The 22,906-nt window shown below is 39.0% G+C and overlaps 2 protein-coding genes and 1 long non-coding RNA gene across 3 annotated transcripts in view; 2 read left to right on the top strand and 1 right to left on the bottom strand.

Moving 5' to 3' along the window:
- The window catches only part of erbb3b (erb-b2 receptor tyrosine kinase 3b), a 23,989-nt gene extending 13,773 nt beyond the window's left edge, over nt 1-10,216 (top strand). The window contains exons 15-28 of the mRNA XM_088331261.1: nt 1,952-2,109; nt 2,184-2,240; nt 3,418-3,559; nt 4,926-5,045; nt 5,119-5,217; nt 5,273-5,458; nt 5,528-5,683; nt 5,760-5,835; nt 7,964-8,110; nt 8,177-8,274; nt 8,344-8,520; nt 8,599-8,670; nt 8,951-9,248; nt 9,333-10,216. Coding sequence (XP_088187387.1) covers nt 1,952-2,109; nt 2,184-2,240; nt 3,418-3,559; nt 4,926-5,045; nt 5,119-5,217; nt 5,273-5,458; nt 5,528-5,683; nt 5,760-5,835; nt 7,964-8,110; nt 8,177-8,274; nt 8,344-8,520; nt 8,599-8,670; nt 8,951-9,248; nt 9,333-10,069 — 2,523 coding nt within the window. The 3' untranslated portion in view covers nt 10,070-10,216. The remainder of the gene's footprint in view (nt 1-1,951; nt 2,110-2,183; nt 2,241-3,417; nt 3,560-4,925; nt 5,046-5,118; nt 5,218-5,272; nt 5,459-5,527; nt 5,684-5,759; nt 5,836-7,963; nt 8,111-8,176; nt 8,275-8,343; nt 8,521-8,598; nt 8,671-8,950; nt 9,249-9,332) is intronic.
- On the bottom strand, nt 2,941-11,905 carry LOC148369309 (uncharacterized). The gene is made up of 3 exons (XR_015850000.1): nt 11,352-11,905; nt 4,899-4,944; nt 2,941-3,544 (listed from the first exon to the last, which is right to left on the bottom strand). It is a non-coding gene; the product is annotated as an uncharacterized LOC148369309 (long non-coding RNA).
- LOC148369308 (proliferation-associated protein 2G4-like) lies at nt 11,353-22,906 on the top strand. Its single transcript, XM_088331262.1, has 13 exons — nt 11,353-11,663; nt 14,003-14,131; nt 14,209-14,314; nt 14,404-14,473; nt 14,550-14,642; nt 14,726-14,789; nt 14,863-14,941; nt 17,439-17,517; nt 18,511-18,644; nt 19,571-19,665; nt 19,740-19,867; nt 22,035-22,088; nt 22,169-22,906. Exons 1-13 carry the CDS (start codon nt 11,576-11,578, stop codon nt 22,220-22,222), a joined length of 1,173 nt encoding a protein of 390 aa, XP_088187388.1. The 5' UTR covers nt 11,353-11,575; the 3' UTR covers nt 22,223-22,906.

Genomic DNA, 22,906 nt, shown 5'->3' with positions numbered 1-22,906 from the left:
CATATAACTTATCCGACAGGATCCCGAAGCGTTCTCAGGCCAGCGTAGAGAGACATTTTCTCTAGCGTGTCCTGGGTCGTCCCCGGGACCTCCTGCTGGTGGGAAATGCCTGGAACACCTCTTGAAGGAAGTGTTCAGGACGCATGTTCAAAATGTTCAAATCTAAGCTTAAAACACACTTCTACTCTATAGCATATGAATAATCTATATTTTATGTTGATAATATGTGTATTATTTGCCCTCATGTAGGTTTTAAATGAGGGGATGGTGTCATAATAGTCTGTAATAATAGTTTGCAATTGTCTTTGATCTGTACAGCCCTTTGACACTCTTTGTGATTAAGGGCTGTACAAACAAACATGACTTGACTGGACATCCGTATCAGATTCCCAAGCCACATCAGCTGGCTCCTTTGAACGCGGAGGAACAGCGTCTCTACATTGAGTCCCTCCCAGATGACCGAGCTCCCCTCCCTACCTGTAAGGGAGAGCCCGGCCACCCTGCGGAGGAAACTTATTTCAGCAACTTGTATCTGTGATCTTGTTCTTTCAGTCTTGACGAACAGTTCATGATCATGGGTGAGAGTAGGAACGTAGGTAAATCGAGAGCATTGCTTTTCGACTCAGCTCCTTATTCACCACGACAAACCGGTTCAGGGTCAGCATGGTGTCTGTTGATCTTTCATTCTAATCTACCATCACTAATAAACAACACCCCCAACCTGGAAAGAGCATGCCACCACACTGCTCCTCCTGAATCCAAGATTGGACTTCCTGGTGGGACCTCCTCTCCAGTACCACTCGGTTGACCTTACCAGGGAGGCTGACAAATGTGATTACCTTAACTAAACTATAGACATTTAAAAATCATATCTTTTTTTGTCTTTTTTCATAAAATTTCCTAGGTTAAAAAAAAGCAAATCTTGCCTGAACAGTGTTAAAATCAAAGATTAGCAACGTTATTGGCCAATAGTGACAATGATATAAACAGTGTATGATAGTCAAAATAACAAAGAACAATGAGAAATAATAGTCATAACAACCCTGACGCAATCTAATTTGCATGTGTTTAATATTAAAAACAGGAAAATGTCAGGAAAAAATGTTAAAACGTCATATCGTCACGTCATATTGTCAGATATAAAAAAATTGTGAATATGCTTGATGGCTGTTGAGATTGTCATGTTTGTTTTGCTGCTGTTGGTGTCGGTGGATTTGTTCAGACCGAGGACAATCGACTTTGGCCTGGACGGATCTATTGACACTAACAAAGATGTTATATAATGAAATTGTGAATATGCTTGATTGCTAATAAGATTTTCGAGAAGGTTTGTTCAAACCTCACTTTGTGTTTGCTGTTAAACACGTCATATTGGAATATAAAAAAAAAAAAAAAAAAAACATTCTTTTTCATAAGCAATCAGCATAAACCTTTTTTCCAGTTGTGATCCAAAAACAGTATTTTACATCAAAGAACTCCTTTGCATTTCCATTTTTCAAATAAGCTTTATTTGATAGGTGCTATTTGTAAAACTTTAATGAGTATATCTAAACAAAAAAAGCTGACAGTGAAGGGGCCCAGCAATTGTAGACCCGGCTGTTTTCACAAGATGGTGAAGGAGCTCATTATAGTGCAAGAAAATTATTTCAGGCAGGCATTGGAGCAAAACAGCACAGGTACTGTGTGAGGAATATGTGTTTTAAAATGACCTAAAAGCTTAGAAAAATGTTAATTGATTAGGCTATCTTTATTTTGATAGGAAAAAAACAATCAAGTAAACTCCAACTTAAGTTAAATTGCTGAGATACAGAATGAAAAATTGAGCAAAAGAATTTGGTGTTAAATGTATCAATTAATGATCATCTTGTATGAGAAACTACATCCTCCCCTATTTTATTGCTGTTTTCATGTCGTTGTCTGTGGTCCAATTTTCCACCTCATTTTCTTTCAGGGTGCATATGAATGTACGGAGTGTGCCAACCTTCGAGATGGTCCATACTGTACATCGTCATGCCCTGCTGGGGTCAACGACGGACACAGGGGGCTCATCTTCAAATATCCCAACAAGGAAGATCATTGTGAACCTTGTCATCACAATTGCACTCAAGGGTGGGACTGTGAACACTTTGTTTTTCTTTTAACCTTTCTCGTTAATAACCTTAAAGTATGTGTGAACATTGTAGATGCTCAGGTCCAGGGCTTAGTGATTGTTTAGAGACGGTCAGGCTGTCTTCTAGTAGGTGAGTACCCTCCCCTCCAGGTACATATTAAAGCGCTAATGTTCACTTTTTATTTTTTTTTATTTTTTTTATAAATATTATATAACAATGTTTTCATTTAACTAGTACTCATGGTACCACATTGTGTTGCCTTTTTATCTTGAAGGTGCAGGTGATTGGTCAACCATTGCATAACGATGTTTTGGCTGAACTCATTCCCATAATGCTCCATTACGGTGCTACATTGTATAGCGTTGTAATGGAGCATTCTGGGAATGAGTTCAGCCAAAACAACGTTGTATAATGATTGTCCAATCACCTGCACCTTCAAAAGAAGATAGTGGTACCATGAGTCAAGATACTGTATTGTGATTATGTGATAAAATTGAATGCCTTTTCCATTGTTAAGATGGGGGACCCATCTCCCTAGCATCCAACAATGAGCAAATGTAGTTTACGGTATTTGTCGACTGACCAGCTCAGTAGCCTAGATGGTAGTGTGCCCGCTTTGAGACTGGGAGGTCGCTGGTTCGCGCCTCGACCGAGACATACCTAATTGGTATAATGGCGGCGCCCTCTGGCTGCGGCTGCATCGACTCGCTACAACGGGTCAGGTGTATCGACATTTCGTTCTGTGTACATTGTTACAAAGAATGACAATACAAAGGAAATTATTATTATTATTATTATTATTATTAACCATAGATCAAATACGGTGATTACCCACCGTAGAACCTCACAAACATTGAGGTTATTTTAGGAGACAAAAATTGCCTAAATACACAAACTAATACGGTATAAACAAAAAGCATCGGCAACGTGTACCAAACGATGCGTGGCCCGGTGGTTGCCGAACAGTGTACTCGGTTACAAAAAGCAGATCCGCCCAAAATTATGTGGAAATCAAAGAACAGCAATATCATTGTCTGATCGTGACAATGATGTAAACAGTGTATAATAGTTGAATTAACGAAAGACAGTGAGGAATAATAAACAAAATAACGAACTGTATTTGATTACGTGTATTTTACAACTCTGTGATAGCCTCAAGAGAAAGCTTTTTATTATCTGGTTTCCCTGTTGAAAATCCAATGTGAACCTAATAGTGACATCAGCAATTTTCCTTTGGGCTATTTCTGACCTTTTTGGGCCATGTTCCTTTCCTATCATCTATCTCAACCGCACCTTGGCTCTGAAGTGGGCACATCACAGGCATCGCCTTTGGAGTGCCAGCTGGTTTCATATTCTGCCTGGTCCTGTTTTTTTTGGGCTTGCTTTACCACCGAGGCCTGGCCATTCGCCGCAAGAGAGCCATGAGGAGGTACCTGGAGAGCGGTGAGGTGAGTCAGTACCCAAAGTGCCTATAAAAGGCTCAAACACAGATTAGTAATTCACAGATGGTACGAATTTCGGCCAGCTTTTTGCATTGCTTTGCAAGAAAAGATCTAATATTTGGGGGGTTGGCATGAACAAATAGATACAATTTTGAGGATGGCGTTAGAAACAATGATGCATTTTTTTTTCTTAACAAAATAACCCAACTATGGTAGATTGGTTATACAGTATGCTTTATGATGTAGATTCCAAGGGTTTGTAAAAAATTACATGATATTTGGGGGACGTTAATATAACATTTTGGGGGTTGGCTTTAGATAACATGACCCAGTTGTTTTTCATTGTTTTGTACATTGGTTATTATATCGCAGTCCTGTTCACCAAAAATAAATTCAGGGCTTGTATTAATACAGATTTTTGATTATTTTGATTTATTCTCAATTGATTAATTCTATTGCACTCATACATGTTTTGAAATGGATTTTAGTCACTCAAATCTAAATAATGTTGATTTATGGAAAAGTAATTCTTCCTTGATATCAAGGACACAGTCATTAAAAAAACTCAAACTACTAATTAAATTATGTGGGGGGAGTAACTCGTCAGACTGTTAATATAAATTTTGCAATATTCCGTTTTTATTATGTGTAATTCAGTAAATAAAACTGCTATTATAAAAACAGTATTGCCTTTAAAACAATACTGTAAGACTATTACGCTTTAAAAGGTTTTTTATTCAAATGTGTGTTTGCATGTTTTTTTAGGGATAGCATTACTAAAATAAAAACAAGATTTCTATTGATTAATACTTATTTTTTTCTACCCAACTCCAATTGTTTTGAACCATTCACTAATTTTTGTTTGTTTTGTATAAAGTTACAAACCTTTTTCGTTTAGTATTTTTTACATGACTAAGTTTTGCGGTATTTTTAGAAATGTTTGTTTTAAATAAAATTTCTATGTTTCTGTTCAGTTTTGACAATGGCTACAGTTTTAGGTTGTTTTAGTAATGTTTGTTTTATATGAAGTTCCAAGATTTTTTGTGTTCATTTTTTTATATGACAGCTAGTTTTGAGGATTGTTTAAATAATATTTGTTAAAATAAAATCTCTGTCTTTTTTTGGTTTAGTTTTCTTTACATGATGGCTAGGGTTTTGGGGTTGTTTTTTTTACAAGAGTCTTAACATTTGGGGGTTTTATGCAACATAATGATCCCATTTTTATTGGGGGGTTTCACAAAATAACACAAAAAGCTGGGTTCAATAAACTCAAATTGTGGATTAGACTATTGTTATGACACATTGAGTTGCTTTGGACCCAAAGCCGTTTAGAGTCTGGACTCACTTCGAAATGATTGTTGTTTCTTGGCAGAGTTTTGAGCCACTGGGTCCTGGGGAGAAAGGAACTATGGTTTACGCCCATATTCTTAAGCAATCAGAGCTTAAAAAGCTCAAAGTCCTCGGTTCGGGTGTCTTTGGTACAGTAAACAGGGTAACAACCATTTACTTGTTTTTTTTTTTTTGAGTAAATGCAGATTGTATTATTGATTGCTTTCATCTCAAAGGGCTTTTGGACTCCAGAAGGAGAAACAGTGAAGATCCCGGTAGCCATCAAGACGATCCAGGACAGCTCTGGCCGTCAGACCTTCACCGAAATAACAGATGTAAGAATTTGAACATAGGCATAGTGGGCAAAATTAATTCTGTCCGTGTCCACAGCACATGCTGGCCATGGGAAGCCTGGACCACCCATACATTGTGAGACTTTTGGGCATCTGTCCGGGGTCCAGTCTGCAACTGGTCACCCAGCTCAGTTCGTTGGGCTCCTTACTTGAGCATATAAGAACTTACAAGAACAGCCTGGGCCCACAACGCCTGCTCAACTGGTGTGTGCAAATTGCAAAAGTGAGTTAATATTGAGTTCACACACAGTTGTCCCAAGTTTGCAGTGGTGGTTACACGTTTCCATGTCAGGGGATGTACTATCTGGAGGAGCACTGTGTGGTACACAGAAACCTGGCGGCTCGCAACATCCTACTCAAGAACAACTACCAGGTCCAGATCTCGGACTACGCTATAGCGGACCTTCTTTATCCTGAGGACAAGAAATACATCCACACCAATGCCAAGGTTGTTGCGCATTTATTAATTATCTAACTAGTGGTAACTGCATTTCAATGTTTGCAATTAATGTCTTCTTGTCTAGACACCTATCAAATGGATGGCTCTTGAAAGCATCTTGTTTCGAAGATACACCCATCAAAGTGACGTGTGGAGTTATGGTAAAATGCTTAATAAGTAAATTCTCGAGTTTTGTGGTTTTAAAGGGAGTTTTGTTGCATATATCCATTTGCTGCACCAATAAAATATGCAGCTTGTTCAGTTTACTGGCATAGTTGCTTTGTTTTGCTTTATTCCATTTTAATTCAATAATATTTCTCCAAACAATGTATTTTTGATCTTTGTTGTAATTAGTAATTACTTTGCAAATTTCGGTGATTTCTTTTTGATTAATGTAGTAAAATAAGTAAAGGTAAAATAAATAAGATAAATTAGGTAAAGGATAAATCATAAAGTAAATAAATAATACTTTTTGCAAGTAAAATTATTTTGTTTTACTCGCAGATGCGTAATTCTTTTGGTTTTATTTTTATTCTGCTAAAAAAAATTCTTTAAAAGGAACAGTGTGCATTACTTGGCCAATAGATGTTGCTGAATGGTTTATTGCAACTGAAAACAAGTGATAAAGTACACAAGGAAGAATACAATCAAAGTGACCAAAATACACCTAATTTCATTTTTTTGCCCAGCCTGCTTGAGGTTTTTGGGTACTTGTAGCAGCAAAGTGGCAGACAATTATATCTGTTGTCTTTAGATGAGGCTAATGTAATGTAAAATAAATGCTAATGTCTAGACCTACGAGTATTTAAAAAAATGCATGACACATAATAGTAGATAGTTCATGTATTTTTGCTTAATACTTAAATCAATCTACACATTTTTAATGAATTTAAGTTTTTTTTACCATTATTAAGCGCTAAATAAGATACACTGTCGCTTTAATCAACTGTAAAAAGCTATTTTTTTTTATAAAAATGTTTTTACTTTTATGAAGTACTTTAACAAAATATTTAAGATGAACAAAAAAATCTGCTATATAAATATTTTTGTATCTTTTACATGACACTTCTTTTTTTTTAGCTGGAATTTTTTTTTAATGTAGTACATTTACCAAAGTTATTCAGTAGTTATCGAGGAAGACGAGCAATTATCAACCTGTAGAGCAGTGGTCCTCAACTTGTCAGACTTCAGGTCGCACCATCCTAAACTAATTACAAGTTGTGACCCAAATTGAGAGGAAAAAAATCCTGTCCAAATTGTCCCTAGGTGTGAATGAGCGAGAGAGTTATCTGTCTCTCTGTGCCCTGCGACTGGCTGGCAACCAGTTCAGGGTGTCCCCTGCCCACTGCCTGGAGATAGCTAGGATAGGCTCCAGCTCCCCCGCGACCCTACTGAGGATAAGCGGTGCAGATAATGGATCGACGGATAGATAGTATTATTATGAAAATACAAAGCACCATGGAAAAAAGGTCCTTGACCAATTTTGGTCCCAACCAATTGAGAAACACAGCAGTCGGGCATGTTCCTTTTCTTTCAGTGTAGGCAATTGGCAGTGTAAATGCAGTAAAAATGCAACAACAAAAACCCTGAGAAAATAAGTTATATAGAGAAAATTTTTTTTTAAAAAAATCTATGAATAATGTTAATGGGCAGCACGGCGGCGCAGTGGTTACCGCTTGTGCGGCACAGTTCATGTCATGGGAACCTGTCGTGGGTTCAAATCCAGCTCCAGACTTCCTGTGCGGAGTTTGTATGTTCTCCCCGTGCTTGCGTGGGTTTCCTCCGGGCACTCCGGTTTCCTCCCACGTTCCAAAAACATGCATTTCAGGTTAATTGGCCGGTCCAAATTGTCCCTAGGTGTGAATGAGCGAATGAGTTGTCTGTCCCTGTGTGCCCTGCGATTGGCTGGCAACCAGTTCAGGGTGTCCCCTGCCCACTGCCCGGAGATGGCTGGGATGGGCTCCAGCCCCCCCGCGACCCTAATGAGGATAAGCGGTACGGCTGATGAGATGAGATGAGATGAGAATAATGTTAATCTCTTGATCACACGTTAACCTTCATTTCGGGAATTCTAGGGTGATGACAACAGCAGGATTTCTAATGTTTTGAAGTCCAATTTTTTGATTGGCAATTTCTTTTTTAATCATTTAAGTTCACCATCTGCCCAATCTAAGATTTATTATCAAATTTTAACAATTTGGGGTGTTCAATGCTGCATACCCTCTCCACTCCTGGCCATAATTGGCAGTATTTTACTTTCTGGGGTTAAAAACAATCTTTTTTGTACAGGGGTGACAGTGTGGGAGATGATGTCTTTTGGCGCGGAGCCATACGGGTCAGTGCCGTTCCATGAGGTGCCGTGTTTGCTGGAGAAGGGCGAACGTCTGTCACAACCTCACATTTGCACCATCGACGTATACATGGTCATGGTTAAATGTGAGTGTCTCACAATGGCAAGCAATTGTTAAGACAGGTTGTGAAATCAGGATGTTTCCTTTTCAGGTTGGATGATTGATGAAAATATACGGCCCACCTTTAAAGAGCTAGCCAGTGACTTTACACGAATGGCAAGAGACCCTCCCAGATTCCTTGTCATCAAGGTAAGGCCTTCTTCTTTTGTTTGATTAATTAATAAACCTGCGACATTTCATCTTGATTTTTATCTGCAGCTGGAAGGAGAGGACGACGCCTCACAGGATTCCCATCGCAGAGATTCAGAACGAGGGCTCCTTGACCCAGATTTGGTGGATGAAGATGAAGACGCGCTGGAAGACGGTTTTGAAACACCTCCCCTGCAACATTCTCCCTCATGGAGTTTCTCCCGTTCAAGAATGAATTCATGTAGGGTCAGTGAACATATTTTGTCGCAAATTTTGTTATCACCAGATATTGGTTTATTTAACATATTTATCATGAAATTGTAGAGTGCTGCCTCTCATGCTGGACCTGCTGGATACTTGCCGATGACTGCAAGTCCTGCAGAAATCATCCGTCAGGTTGGATTTATTCACACACACACATACACAGACTCACACATGCATATGAAATGTGTAAGTTTCAGGTCAGTAAGAATTCATAATCTTTTGGTGCTCATTTAAAATTCAGATTGAGATTACTTAGTTTCAGTGAATTTCAAAGATGAAAGTGCGCAAAATTGTGTATAATGCCATTTAAGATAATATACCCGGTACTGTTTTTTTTCCGAGTGTCTTGAAAATCAGTGTTCCTTTGCATTTGAATTTAAAGACTCGCATCAATTTGTCCTTTTGTTTAAAGCTGCATTTCCAACAGCATCGCCGAAGCTCAGTGCGAACGCTGCCAGAGAGGTCAGAGGTTGGAGAGAGTGGCAGCGAGGTGGACTTTCGTGATCAAGTCTTCAGGACTGGCGCTCCGCACAGGGTCCGCCTCGGCTCAGAACGGACCCACCATCGCGTGTCCAGCAGCAGCAACAGAAAGCTGTCCACTGCATCGAGTCCATCATGTTATAAGGTTTGGATGTCCAGGGAGAAGAACGAAGAGGAGCCGGAACGCCATGGTTATGTCCTTCCTGGATCACCTGCCATTCCAGAAAATGGTAAAACCCAAAACCCAAAGGGTATACATGATTTGATTGACATAAATGAGACAGAGTCCCTTTTGTTTTTGTTAAACCTTGCAGCATGTAAAGTCACCCCACAGTTAAACAAGGTGAAAAAAATGGCTCTGGAGTATGAGGTGATGAGCCAGAAACAAGTGACTGATGACAACTCTTCATTGCATAAAACGCCACCTTCTCCAACGGTCCTCATTCACTTATCTTCCGAAGAGGACACAGTGAAACAGGTTACAGCTACAGAGGATCACCTGATAAATAAGAACAACCTGATGGAATCCACAGAAAAAAACAACCTGGATACAGAGAAGCAGAGGCACAAGCCCATTCAGGGACCTGAGGGTAACGGCAGGTACGAATACATGGACATTAGACGCGCCGACTCCACAGAGGAAGAGGCGCCGTTGAAAAATAGGCAGGGAACATCTGCGGCAGAGCCAGGGGAAACATGCGAGAAACAGGAGGGTGAATTAGGAGACTTACTGGCGTGCCATGGCACAAATCAACAACAATCACCTCAAAGGGTTGTCGGGAGTTTCAGCGAGCCAGATGTGGTGACATTTGAAGGAGAGGGAGAGTATGAGGACATGGCAGGATTTGAAGAAATACCCAGTGGGTGGCAGCAGGAAGAGTACCAGAACCTCCTGCTGAAGAGAAGGGTTGGCAGCGGCAATTGTGCAGGGATCGGGGAATATATCAAGGTGTGCAAAGGAGTGGGCGATCCCGGCAGCGGTTCCTCATTTGACAACCCCGACTACTGGCACAGCAGACTCTTCCTCAAGCCAGATGCTGTCCGCACATAACAACGAAAAGTGGGATGTGCATGCTTCTACTCCATTGTTCTGCTGACCGGATTTCATTTCCATTGGAGCGTTAATTACTGAAATAAAAGTCAAGTCTCGTTTTCTTATGTTATGGTGCAAAAGAAAAATTGTGACATCAACAGACTGGAGAGCAAGCACAGAATTTTTTACTGTTCAGATGTGATGTAACAGCATTTGTCAACAATATTGTATTTTTAGTACTTCACACTATAAATATAATTATAGAGACTATATATCTTTAATCTGGTGGTTAATTGCCCTTACTTTGTAAATGATGTGTTTTTTCTATTCTTTGTACAGTATATCAAATATTTTTTACCATGCATTTGTTTAATAAAATCTTCCTTTAATGGTGTTACCTAGTTCTTTAAGATTTTTACAATACCCGAAATGAATTCATTCATGTTGACCGATTTCACATTTAAGAAAATTGGGTAACACATTGAGTGTTTTCCTTGTCGTTATGTAGGATTGAGATCAGGGGATGGTGTAATAATAGTCTCTAGTTTGCAATAGTCTTTACAGCCCTTTGAGAATCCTTGATTAAGGGCTATACAAATAAACGAGAGAGGGGGGGGGGGGGGGGGGGAGAGAGAAAATGTCGCTTGTTGCTCCAAATTAGCTTTTCTCAGATGTGAATAAGAGAATCAGCTGCCTTATATTTGATCTCTTACAATCAGAAACCTTAAATTATTAAATTAAGGGATTTGTGAAAAAATGCAATGTTAAGGGAAATATTATGCTGGGATTTCACATTTTTTAATATCGATCTTTTTTTTGCAGAGGGAGAGATATTTATGTACGAGTGATGTCAGTGTGTGGTATCAGTACGAATACTTAAGATCTGTGTGTAGAAATCTGATACCAGAGACATTTGCATTAGTTTTTTATGACATGAGCCTAGCAGAGGGAGCTGACATATTCTTCTGTGGTCTTGTAGCTACAGGTACCCCCAAAAAACTAGTGAAACAAAAGAGAAAAATATGGTGCGTTTAGGTAGTTTTGAATCCCCTTAGTTTGTATCATTTCTTGTGATTTCCACTGTCCCCAGCAGTATTTTAATCACATTTTATTACATCTTTATCCTAAAGTTCGTCGTCTGATCTCGTTGTAAACAATAGTCAAGATGTTTTCAATAGCAATAAAGACACTTCATATTATATGTCCGTATTGTAATAGCAAAACAATATGTACCTTTTTTTCGTCATAAAGATATTCTGGTTTGATGATACAACTCCCACGTTCCCAAAACAAGATGTACCTTCCACCTCGATGGGAATTACACCTCCGGGTCTTGGCGGTTACTATCTTGACTTGAGTCGTTGAAAGTGTCTTTGTCAAGGGCGGGCTCTGATGGTGGCGGTAGTGGGTTGGCGGCGTGCTTGCACAGCGTGCGTGGGCCCTTCTCAATACCGTGCTAGTGCTACCTAGCCATATTAACCGGGAGAAAACTTCTAAACTGGCTTTCTTGGACATATCGCCAACATGGCTGGGGATGAAGAGAAACAGGAGCAGACTGTCGTTGATGACGTGGTGTTAACCAAGTATAAAATGGGTGCCGAGATCGCCAACCGTAAGTATTAGAAGAAAGATGAATGACAGCGAGCAGTTCGTCTATGTATTCGTCCAATGTAAGCTAGCGAGGGGCACGCGGCTACTACTAGTTTTGTGAGACAGCTGCTATACTCTGAGCCGCAATAAAATATTGCCCACAAAGTCACCAGGCTGTGAGAAGCGCCGATACTTTAATATATATCTCCCTAGAGCGTTTCTATTAACATAAGAAATTAATCTGTGGCCATGCTGCTGTCTCATTAGCAAGATCTAGCTCGGTAGCTAAATGAGTATCGCAAGCTTCTCGGGCTGAAACTTAATATTGAATGTACTTTATATAAACTCTAGCGTGTAATCGACAAACTAGACATTGTTGCATGAAAGCCCCTTATGGTGTTTAGTAATGGGAAAACTTCAGTTGTACTTCTAGAACACATGTCAAGCTCACGGCTCAAGACAATGCCAAGAGAAGCACAAGTGTTAAATGAGTGTCAAATAATGACTTGCAGTTTTTATTATGTCCACTGGATGTATCCAAAGCTAGCACGCCTCCTAAAGCTGGATACGCTGGCAACTAATAATCAACTAGAGAACATTGAGGTACCCATCTCAATGTCATTTTACCTAAAAGAAGTCACGGGTGCGCTGTTTAAAGCGATATGAAAAATATGAAGTTAGGAAAAACATAGCATCTGTGTAACAGTTGAACCCTTAACAATTCTGTAAATTTCCCCCCAAATCCCAATCTGAGACATACCCAGCTGGCCAAATTTAGACATTGTAAAGGAGTAGTGAATGTTTTACTTCTCTTTCCAGAATTCAATCATTGATGTTTGCACACTTGCGTGTTTTCGGCTTTGATTTGAATACACATCGTAAATCTGCATACATTTATGTTGGGAATTTCATTGGCTAATCGCTGTGTGATTCATAATTTGAATTGGTCACTAATCAGCCAAAGTTACGCATGTCTTTTTTTTTTTTTTTTTTTTTTTTTTTTTTTTTTTTTTTAAATACATGCCTTTGCAGGCAAATGCCTGTCCAAAAAAAAAGCTTGCATTTGGTTGAAAGTGGTGTCAAACAAAAGGTCAGAGGCTAACATCTGTTTTGTAAATCATTTTCGAATCTGTTTATTTTTAAAGGGAATATTGGGGCAAACCGGACAGATTATAACAAGGATCTGCAAACGATGCTTTTAGGCAGATTTTTTTCCATCTGTCTGCATTATCGTGTGTTTTGAAACAAATATTCTACACAGTTAGATTCACTGAACAGTCCTGAAAGTATTGAGACCATGTCTGTACTTAATTGTTTCATGAGTGGAATATTATTTTTTGGTGAGTTATACCGACTTTGTAGTTTGAGTATCTTGTTTCAGACTGATCGTGATGTCAGAACGCTTTGTTTTAAATAGGCTTTAGCTCCTTTCGACTGCAGTATATATATTAAACCTTATGCAAAGTTCCCATATTCAGATGAACTTTTTCATGGGAAAATAGAATTAAAAAGAAGAAAGGCTTTTAAATAACTAAAAAAATCAATGTGTTTGTATGTTATACTTGCCACTTTCTGCACTGGTTTCTCAAAGGTAAATAAACTGTAGTGGAAATGGATTCAATTGTTGTTTTGCTTTATTTGTACAAATGTACAGTGGATAAACATTACAAGATAAAATTTTAGTGAAAGAAAAAAATATTTAGCAAAAAAAACAAAACCTTAATAATAATTTTAAAATTAAATCTTACATTACAGAACCATAATTTAATTGTAAGCCTAAAAAATATCCCCAGCCTTCCAGCTAAGGCACACTTTTTATGCCGTTAATTTACCAGTCCAGCCCCTGTGGGAGTGTTATTTCTTTTAACCATGTCGCCCAGCTAAAATGTGTTTGGCACCCCGAGTTCTAAAATCTCCAAATCCTTTGTAAATTGCGTTAACTTTGTAAAAATGATAGGCCTGATTCTGATGCGATTCGTATACATTTGTAAGAAGCACAAGCCTTTAACCAGAGCAGCTGTACCATGTAATGGTCCTGCAACGTTATTTTACTCCAAGCAAAAATCTTGTCCTTTCATAATCGTGAATATTCTTTACTGTTTTCTTTTAGGTGTACAAAAAAACGACCAACAACTGAACTAATTGACTATGAAATTGCTTGCACTTATTTCAATAATTGATGACTTGAGATACCTTTTTGAATAAAATGTTGTTCTAATGTTTGGAATTTCACCTGCCCAACACTAAATATCTACCAATTTTCTTAGTCTCTCTAATGGCGCCATGTACTTCGACACAGTCACAAATATATATAAACTCAACAGTTCATCTATTTTCACACCTGTTTTTCCATTCTTACAGAGGCCTTGAAATTGGTGGTCGAATCAGCTAAAGCCGGTGTTTCCGTGCTCAGCTTGTGTGAAAAAGGCGATGCCTTTATCGTGGAAGAAACTGGGAAAATCTTCAAAAAGGAAAAAGAGTTGAAGAAAGGTATGCTCCTTGTTTGTTTTTGACAGATTCTGTTTTATCTTCAAATGCAAGCACGTCTCTCCCTCCGAACCTCCAAGGTATCGCCTTTCCGACATGCGTGTCGGTTAATAACTGTGTGTGCCATCACTCTCCTCTCAAGAGTGACCCTGACGTCGTCCTTAAGGACGGGGACCTCGTTAAAGTGTAAGCTGTTGGAAGGACTGAACAACATGCTACAAAAAAAGTATATATTGATACATTGTCCAGGTTTTGCTTTTTCTATGCCTGTTTAGTGATCTTGGTGTCCATGTGGATGGCTTTATCTCCAATGTGGCACACAGTTTTGTTATCGGTTTGACCAAGGTATGAAGTAAAATCGGTTTGACTTAAAAATTGTGCTTTGCATTCATTATTGTTTCCATGTGCCGCCTCTTTACAGGAAAAGCCTCTGACAGGCCGCAAAGCTGACGTGATGATGGCAGCGCATCTGTGCGCAGAGGCTGCTTTGCGCCTTGTCAAGCCCGGAAACAAGGTGCCATTCTCACCTTTGATACGATCGTCAGTTCTTTGGATTCTGCTGGGTCTCCTTACTCTAAACACCACTCCATCTCTCAGAACACACAGGTCACGCAGGCGTGGAACAAAATAGCAAAGTCATTCAACTGCACACCGATTGAAGGCGAGTGGGTGTCTTCTCTCCACTGTTAAATGTATCTGCAGCATCATTCACAATTTCATGCATTCGTTCATAGGCCTGCTGTCCCATCAGCTTAAACAGCACGTCATCGATGGAGAGAAAACAATCATCCAAAACCCAACGGACCAGCAACGGTAAATTTCCTAAGAAAGATTCAATACTTATTTTTTCGATAAGCTGTATTGAACAGTTTAGAACAGGGGTTCCTACACTTTTTCTGCATGTGAGCTATTTATAAAATGGCCACATCAAAATGATCTATTGACTACTAAAATTAAAAACATATTTATTTATAAATATAGACTATTGAGTATTGTCTACCATATATTGCGCATATTTTGCAATGTACATGCACATTTTTATTCCATTACCTTATGCTGATGCCTTGAAAGAATGGAATCAGCCAGGGATGTGTAGTCTGGACAGCAGCTGCTGATTGCCAGTCTCAAGCACACATTCAAATGACCATACGAAATCGAGCAGTATTTGGACTTGATAATCTTCATCCGGGAAAAGGCTGACTCGCATAAATAAGTGGAGCCAAATAATGCAATCAAGGAGGTAGCACATTTCCTCATGTTGTTTTTTTTTTTCTCTGCAAGTCCCAGAACTGTCAATGAGCCCTGGATTTAAAGCTTATTATCTGCTTGTTGTCTCAAAATCTCTTCTTTCACTCAAGAAAAGTTCAGGTGAAACAGTACTTAAATTTTCCGTGCCAGTGTATCAACCTCAGTATCATCTAGAAAAGGGTAGCACATGAATGTAGTGAGTGGCTCTATTAAAACAAAGTCTCGTAAGCGTTTTTCAAACTTTAGTCAGGCAGTTCTCCTAAAAATTGACTCCGTGCAGCGCATAATGTCAAGAAGCGTGCATGCCTTCCGATGCGTCTTAAGCTCTGACGTGAGGTTTTTGAAGTTTCGTTTGAAAGATTTAACCGAGCTGATCATAGTGATAGTGCTCTACATTAAGATCATTCAGCATGTCAGTCAGATAGGTTAACTATGCGAAGTCAAGCAGCCAATGACTTATTTAATTGGTTGTATGCTGCATTTTAGATTCACAGAAAAACACATAATATATGGACAGAGCTTTCGGAATGTCTTATTAGGAATTTCCCTTAACTCTTGCCATCTCATGTCTGTGTTGCAACAGCTCAGAGTGGTCACATTTTAAGTATGAGTCCTCCCATTCAGTATGGAAATGGTAGGTTTTTGGCTTATTACTTGGTCCTGTCCCCCTTCTCTTTTTGTTAATTTTTTTTTTAATTTAGAAGGAATACATTGAAGTATGCCTAGGCAACGCCGTAGCACACACTGTTCAGCAACTTAGTGAGCAGATGATAGGTTAACTTTTATTTTGTTAATGTTATGCACTTCCAGAGGGACATGGACTTTCAACTACTATAAGAGTGGTGCCCCGGTAGTGGATGGGCTGTTGCATGGCTGCTCTCGTATCGCGCAACTCTTGAATTGCTGTGGAGCTGCAGTTTCCATATTGTTCTCAGGATGAGTTTTTGGACCGCGCAATGATCACATTATAAACCTTCAGTCCAACCAAACATATGGAGACTTCTTTATTGCCTCACAATCTACCCACACTATCGTTGTGATCGACTATTAGATTTCATTGGAGGTATTGGGTACCCCTGTTTTAGAACATAATCTGCTTTTACTACAAGATTGTGATACAGTTTGTCTTCTAGTTATTAAGTCAAGATTAGTCAAGATGGGGAGGGTGTATGTGGTCCGTGTTGTATGTACTTCAGTCTGTTGGCCCTTTTTGGCACGTTTGTTGGCCCTTCTCCATCTTAGTGCTTGTTAGTAAAATTGAGTGATTCAAAATATTATTTTGTATGGTGAACTGCTTCTTATGTTGTAAATTATCCGGATCACTGTAGTGTACTTAAAGATGAATAGTGTTAGTGAAAAGGCCATATTTGCTGACCTAACAATTTGGTGTTCCAAATACTCAATGCAGGCTATTATGCGTGTTCTGTTTGCATTGTCATACAGGCTATGCTTCTCCTAGTTCTAAATGACATTTTGGCTCGAAATTTGGTATCTACAACTAAACTGGTCGCATGTCGGATTTCAATAACACTCGAATGCAAATTTAAGTGGCAACTGGTTAGTATATTGTCTGCAAACGTTTTGTTCCCATTTATAGCCAGTTACACTAGCTGAGCACCTCTGTTGTGTTGGCCAATTATCACGTATGCCTCAAAACTCCGTTGTAAACCAATTGGATCCCTTTAAATTTCCGGGAATCATTATTCACACTGACACAATAATGTTCTCAGTTTCAACACAGTTGCTATTTTTTTGTGATATTCTCAAGGCTTCTTCATTTTCCTCATGTTAAGTTTTTTTTGAGTTTTTCCTTGCCCTCGTGTAGGTTTTAGATCATGAGATGTTGTCATAATAGTCTGTAGTTTGCAATAATCTGTGGTCTGTGCAGCCCTTTGAAACTTCTTGTCATAAAGGGCTATACAAATAAACACGACTTGACTTCCCAATATTTGACAGTCACTCACACAGCATGGCATGAGAATCAAGAAGAACTGAATGAGTTTACAGCTTAGTTATGTTTTCAATAAAGAACACTTTGGTAATGGACAGTTTTTGCTTGTAGAAAGGACCACGAGAAAGCAGAGTTTGAGGTTCACGAAGTGTATGCAGTGGACGTGTTCATCAGTACTGGAGAGGGGAAGGTGAGTCTAAAATGTTTGTGTGCCCCAGGTTTTTTAAATCAGCAGTATCCAAAGGTAAAGTCAACCCAAAATTTTGTTTTCAATAAAATGTGTGTGTGTCCTAGGGCTGCAACAATTAGTTGACATTTTCAACAAAAATTGATAATAGAAATTGTCAACAATGAATTGCATTGTTGATCATTGTCGCCAGGCAATCAAGTGAGGCATCTCCACATGATTATAATGCGCATCAAGTATGTGTACCAAAACTTCAAAAGTTGGGGAGCATTTTAAAAGACTACTTGCAAATTTTGCAAAGAAGAGTTATAATACCTCTGTGACGCACGAGAAAGCATGTTGTACAGTTGAACGAAACTGAGTTCTACTCACCTCAGTAAGAGTCAAGTAACATTCAAGCCAATAAGGTTATACAGTGGGACCTCGCTACTTTGCGGTTCCACAATCGCGGGTTCAGAGCTTCGCGGGTCTAAAAAATAATAATAATAAAATAAGATAATTTAAAAAAAAAAAAATTAAGCATTTTTGAAGGGGCGTCGCTACTTCGTGGTTCCACGTTCGCGGGTTCAGAGCTTCGCAGGTCTAAAAAAAAATAATAATAATAAAATGCTTTAAAAATATATATATATATATTTTGTAAGCATTTTTGAAAGGGCATCGCTACTTCGCGGATTTTCAATTTTCGCGGGTGGTTTTTGGTCCCCATTAACCGCGATAACCGAGGGATTACTGTAATGACACATTTTGCTAGCACAGAAGGAATGAAATAGCAAAATCAAGTCATTTCAGTGATCTGTCTGTATTGTCCTTGACCGAGTTGCTTAGGACCTGTACAATCATGGCTCACTTTGTTTGTGAGTTTTTTTGTTTTGTTTTTTTTTTGGGTTCGTCATATATAAGCCGTTAAGAACACAAATGTCATTTCCAGCTGGCTTGGACTAGGAAAGTTGACTGTCCCTGAAAAGTAACATGTGTGATGCTTTGCGTGGCACTCAGGCAAGAGATGGCGGCCTCAGGACCACAGTTTACAAACGCGATCCCGAAAAGGTGTATGGACTAAAGATGAAGACCTCTCGGATGTTCTTCAGTGAGATGGAGAAAAGATTTGATAAAATGGCTTTTACTCTGAGGTATTTTCATTTACGTTTTGTTTGAAATAAGTTGGTGACAGAAAACATCACCCATTTCAAATCTTTTACCTGTCAGACAATGATTTAAATCTGTCCATCAATTATGACAAAGAAGGTGGTTTTGGTAACCTCACTAACATTAATACAGAAACGAATCCTTTCTTGAAGCATTCCAGCCAATTGATTAGCACTGAGTTAAAGAATTAATACTGCATGATTTGCTCAATAGGGCTATCCAGTGGTCAAGTTCACCAATACAGACGTAACGTTCATAAAGGGAAATACATTATTGTAAATTAAAGGTATGGGATCCCGTCTGTTTTAGCAATACATTCAACAGTGTAAATTGAGAAACAAATAAAATACTAATAATATATTTTAATGACGTCTAAAGTAAAATTTGAAGCTCACTCTAAGCCATGGGGTCTTCAACGTGGTTTCTTTCGGCACAAGGTATCTCCCTGAGGACAGCTGAGTAGCCCGCGGTCAGTTCTAAAAAATAGTTCACCACCGCTGAGTCATTGTAATTTTATGGAGATTTTTTTGGGGTGGGGTTAATTAAGTCTATCTAACCCTACTTCCAATTAACTTGGTAACAACATAGTTACAATATAGTAATAACTAAGTTATTTTAGTAATCCATATCAACCTGTTAACCCTTAGCGGTAATAAGTAAAAAGGTAAAAAAAAGGGAGCTCTCGGCTCAAAAGACCCCCGCTTTAAACGTGGGACAATTTCTATTAAAATATAATGCAACTGTAATATTAATTAACTTCAGCTGCCAAACCAAGGTAGTTTGGCACCAGTCACCTGATTTGATTGGAAATGGCAACAAGTCAAAATTTCTTCTCTATTGAATACATTGGCCAAAAAATAGCTCTCAGGTTTCCTAAATGTGAATTTTCATTTTTGGTGCTTAATCTCAGAGCATTTGAGGATGAGGCTAAGGCCAGAATGGGCGTGGTGGAGTGTACCAAGCACGAGCTGCTGCAGCCTTTTAACGTCCTCCACGAGAAGGAAGGTGAGGCGATGTTTTGCTTTTTGCCCCCCATGGCTGTATTATGCTGACTTGAGCTCGGCCCGTTTTGTGCGCAGGTGAGTTTGTTGCTCAGTTCAAGTTCACTATGCTGCTCACGGCCAACGGACCACTGCGATTCACAAACAGCCTTTTTGAACCCGAACTGTACAAGTCTGATAAAAAAGTGGAGGACGCAGAGTTGAAGGTAAGAACGTATGGATGCTTGAAAATGCTTGAATTTTATTGTTTTTAAGGATTGAAAAGTGCTTGTATTTTGGTTTAAGTTCTTGCAAATGCTTGAAATGGTTGCCATGTTTCTCAACAAGTCTGCTTAAGAATGATGCCGACACTGCTCTCTGGCAGCTTAGCTTTGCCTTTTCATATCTTATTCCTTTGTAATAAACTGCAGCGGGCATTAGTTTCTACGTCATTGTCCTATTAAGCGTCCCTAGCGGACCAGTGCATGAACACCTTAATGGAGCTCTATGAAATCTGTATTAGTGCAAGGATTATGTCTGCCGACATTTACTATGTGCCATGCAAAAATAATAAATGAAGCGTTTTCCAGTGGTAAATTGTAAAGATCAACTGATATGTTTTTTTCCAGGGCTGATACTGATTATTAGTATTAAGAGGAGGCCAAGAACATATATTATAAGCTAATATTCATTTGCTGTAAAGGCTTAAAAAATTGGCAAAGGACATTTTTAATGCAAAAAAGCACAAATAATTATTTGTTATAAATTCAAATTGCCTTTAATAGCGCTCTGAATCCCGTGATTGTAAGTAAAATAGAATTTCTACGCAAGATGCCTAATAAGTATAGTATTCCTTATACGGCAGTAGCTCAGGAGGTAGAGCGCTCGTCTTGGGATCAAGGGATCCCAGTTCAAATCCTGGCTCGTCCGTGTTACATGTCGAAGTGTCCTTGGGTAAGACACTGAACCCCTAATACCACCAATAAGCAGGTTAGCGTCTTACATGGCTGCAATATAAGGTCGGTATTGGGAAATGTGGAGCGCTTTGGGAAGTCATTGACTTGAAAAGCGCTATATAAATGCAGATCATTTCATTTTCATTTATATTCCTCTGTAGTCTCTCATAGCCACACAACACAATATGTTTGAAGTGTGTCTTACTTCACAAACAGTATAGTCAGATTTTAAATTCAATTCAAACACTTGTTTACATTGGTACACTCAATGGTTCTCTGATTACAGCGATCAGTGAACAACTACGTACAGTAAGCTTAACAATAAGACTACTATAGCACGCTATATAAAGCCTACGTGTGTACAACTTGTCATAAATATAACGTTAAGTTAAATTGGGTTGCCTCCAATATTTGTGACGTTCGCAGGAATGTCTTAATAATCTCATGATTTAATCAACGATCGCTTCAATCACAAATCAATGTCTTAAACACATTGTAAAGACTACGATTGCGACACCCATTCTATCAGAAGCGAAGCGACAAGAAGCATAGGAACATCAGAGTTTGCGTTCACGTAAAGGAGCGTGAGACACTGGTAGTGTCCGCTTCTGTGTGCTTTACTGCACGTTGACGACATTTCCTCAACATTTCAATCAAGAGTAGTCACAAAGGGTGTGGAGAGACGAAAGAAAATAAATGCGACTGTTCATTTTCACATTAGCAAGTATTTATTAGCAAGAGCCCTAATTCTCACTCTAGTCTGCAGTCTGTGACTGTTCGCAGTGCGATGTGGGCTTTCTACTTCAGTGGCTCTGCCCTCGTTAGCTTATCCAATCAGAAGGCGCAAGAGAAGCAGAGAAAAGTTTGGTCCGGCTGTTGCCTAGTGTTGTCTAATAATCGGCCTAATAATTTCGATACCGATGTCCGTCAAATTCCCAAGTGTCTGCCGATAAACTGCCCGCCAGGTAATTGGTTTACCTTTAGTGAATTAACGGGAAAAACTTTTTGCAACTGAAAACGTAAGCTACGTAATACATAACACCTAAATGTGGAGAGATTTGTTCGAAAATATATATATATTCATGATTTACTCAAGATCTAAAAATCATATGTTTTGATTAATGCATACGCAGGAATAAAAATCATATTTTTAAATTAGATCTATTGGTGGTTCATATTTTTATTTTAATGGTAATGGCGCAATTAAAAAATGGCTATGGAAGTCCTTAAAAAGTGCTTGAATTTGGCATTGAAAAAGTTGTACAAACCCCTTAAGCATTTGACGAATGGGGTGCCGCGTCCTCTGCCAGAGACAACAGTGTCTGCCTAATGGTCCCTTCCTAAAGCTGACTTGGCTGTTAACAATCCATTAAATGTTTCTGTACCGTGTCCTGGTCCTGATGAGGTTATCAAAGTCGTTTTATATCTGTCCGTTCAGACTCTGCTGCAAAGCTCAGCAAGCCGGAAGACGCAGAAGAAGAAGAAAAAGAAAGTGAGTTTTGTGACCGTTCGATGCAGTTCATTGTAGTGCGCCTCATTTGAATACAAATAATTTGTTGCCCTTTTTTCAAGGCCTCAAAGACTGTGGAGAATATGACCGGGAATTCAGCGGAAGCTGCAGAATAATTATCCCCATAGAATGGCTTGTGACCCAACTTGAGAACAGACGTCATGCTGGCTTCTGTGCCAGCTGTTTAAGGCCAGGTGACACCTCTGAAATTCCACGGATGTCAGTCTGGGTTGAGGCGGCTCTTAAATGCTTTGTGATTTTGTTGGATTTTTCTATACACATGTGCGCACCCATCGACCCATCATGATTTAATCTTTTTGTTCTTGAGGATTTGTGTTTACAACAGTTAACACAACTCAGTAAGAGTTAATTCTCAGTCTCACTGGAACTTTTAACCATTTTACCTTGAGCCTCATTCTAGAAGCTTTCAAGTCATAAGGAATTACTTTGACTGAGAGACAGAGGATCAGGACTGCTCTAAATTGTGTCGGTGGTGAGGCCTCATTTACCTGAAGTGGAACCTAAATTGCATTACACCTCCAGGAGTAAACTTGATATTGTGCTGCCCCATTTCTGTATTGATGCAGCAAAGCACCTTGCGTACTTTGTTAGCGATATTGATTGCAGGAGGGTAAACAAACAGATAAAGAAAATCCAAGCATGTAAAGGCTCTGTATTTTAATCTGTGCTTCTGGCAGGCCTGACAGTCTGTATTTACATAAATCCAGCTATGGATAATTTTGTAAAAACTACAGTTTCAGAGACTATTTTTGGCATCATTAAAAAGACACCTGACTTTA

The sequence above is a fragment of the Urocampus carinirostris genome, chromosome 3 (assembly GCF_059441175.1).
Source record: "Urocampus carinirostris isolate Australia breed hairy pipefish chromosome 3, RoL_Ucar_1.0, whole genome shotgun sequence".
Taxonomy (NCBI): Eukaryota; Metazoa; Chordata; class Actinopteri; order Syngnathiformes; family Syngnathidae; genus Urocampus; species Urocampus carinirostris.
This window is presented reverse-complemented; position numbering and strand designations above follow the sequence as displayed.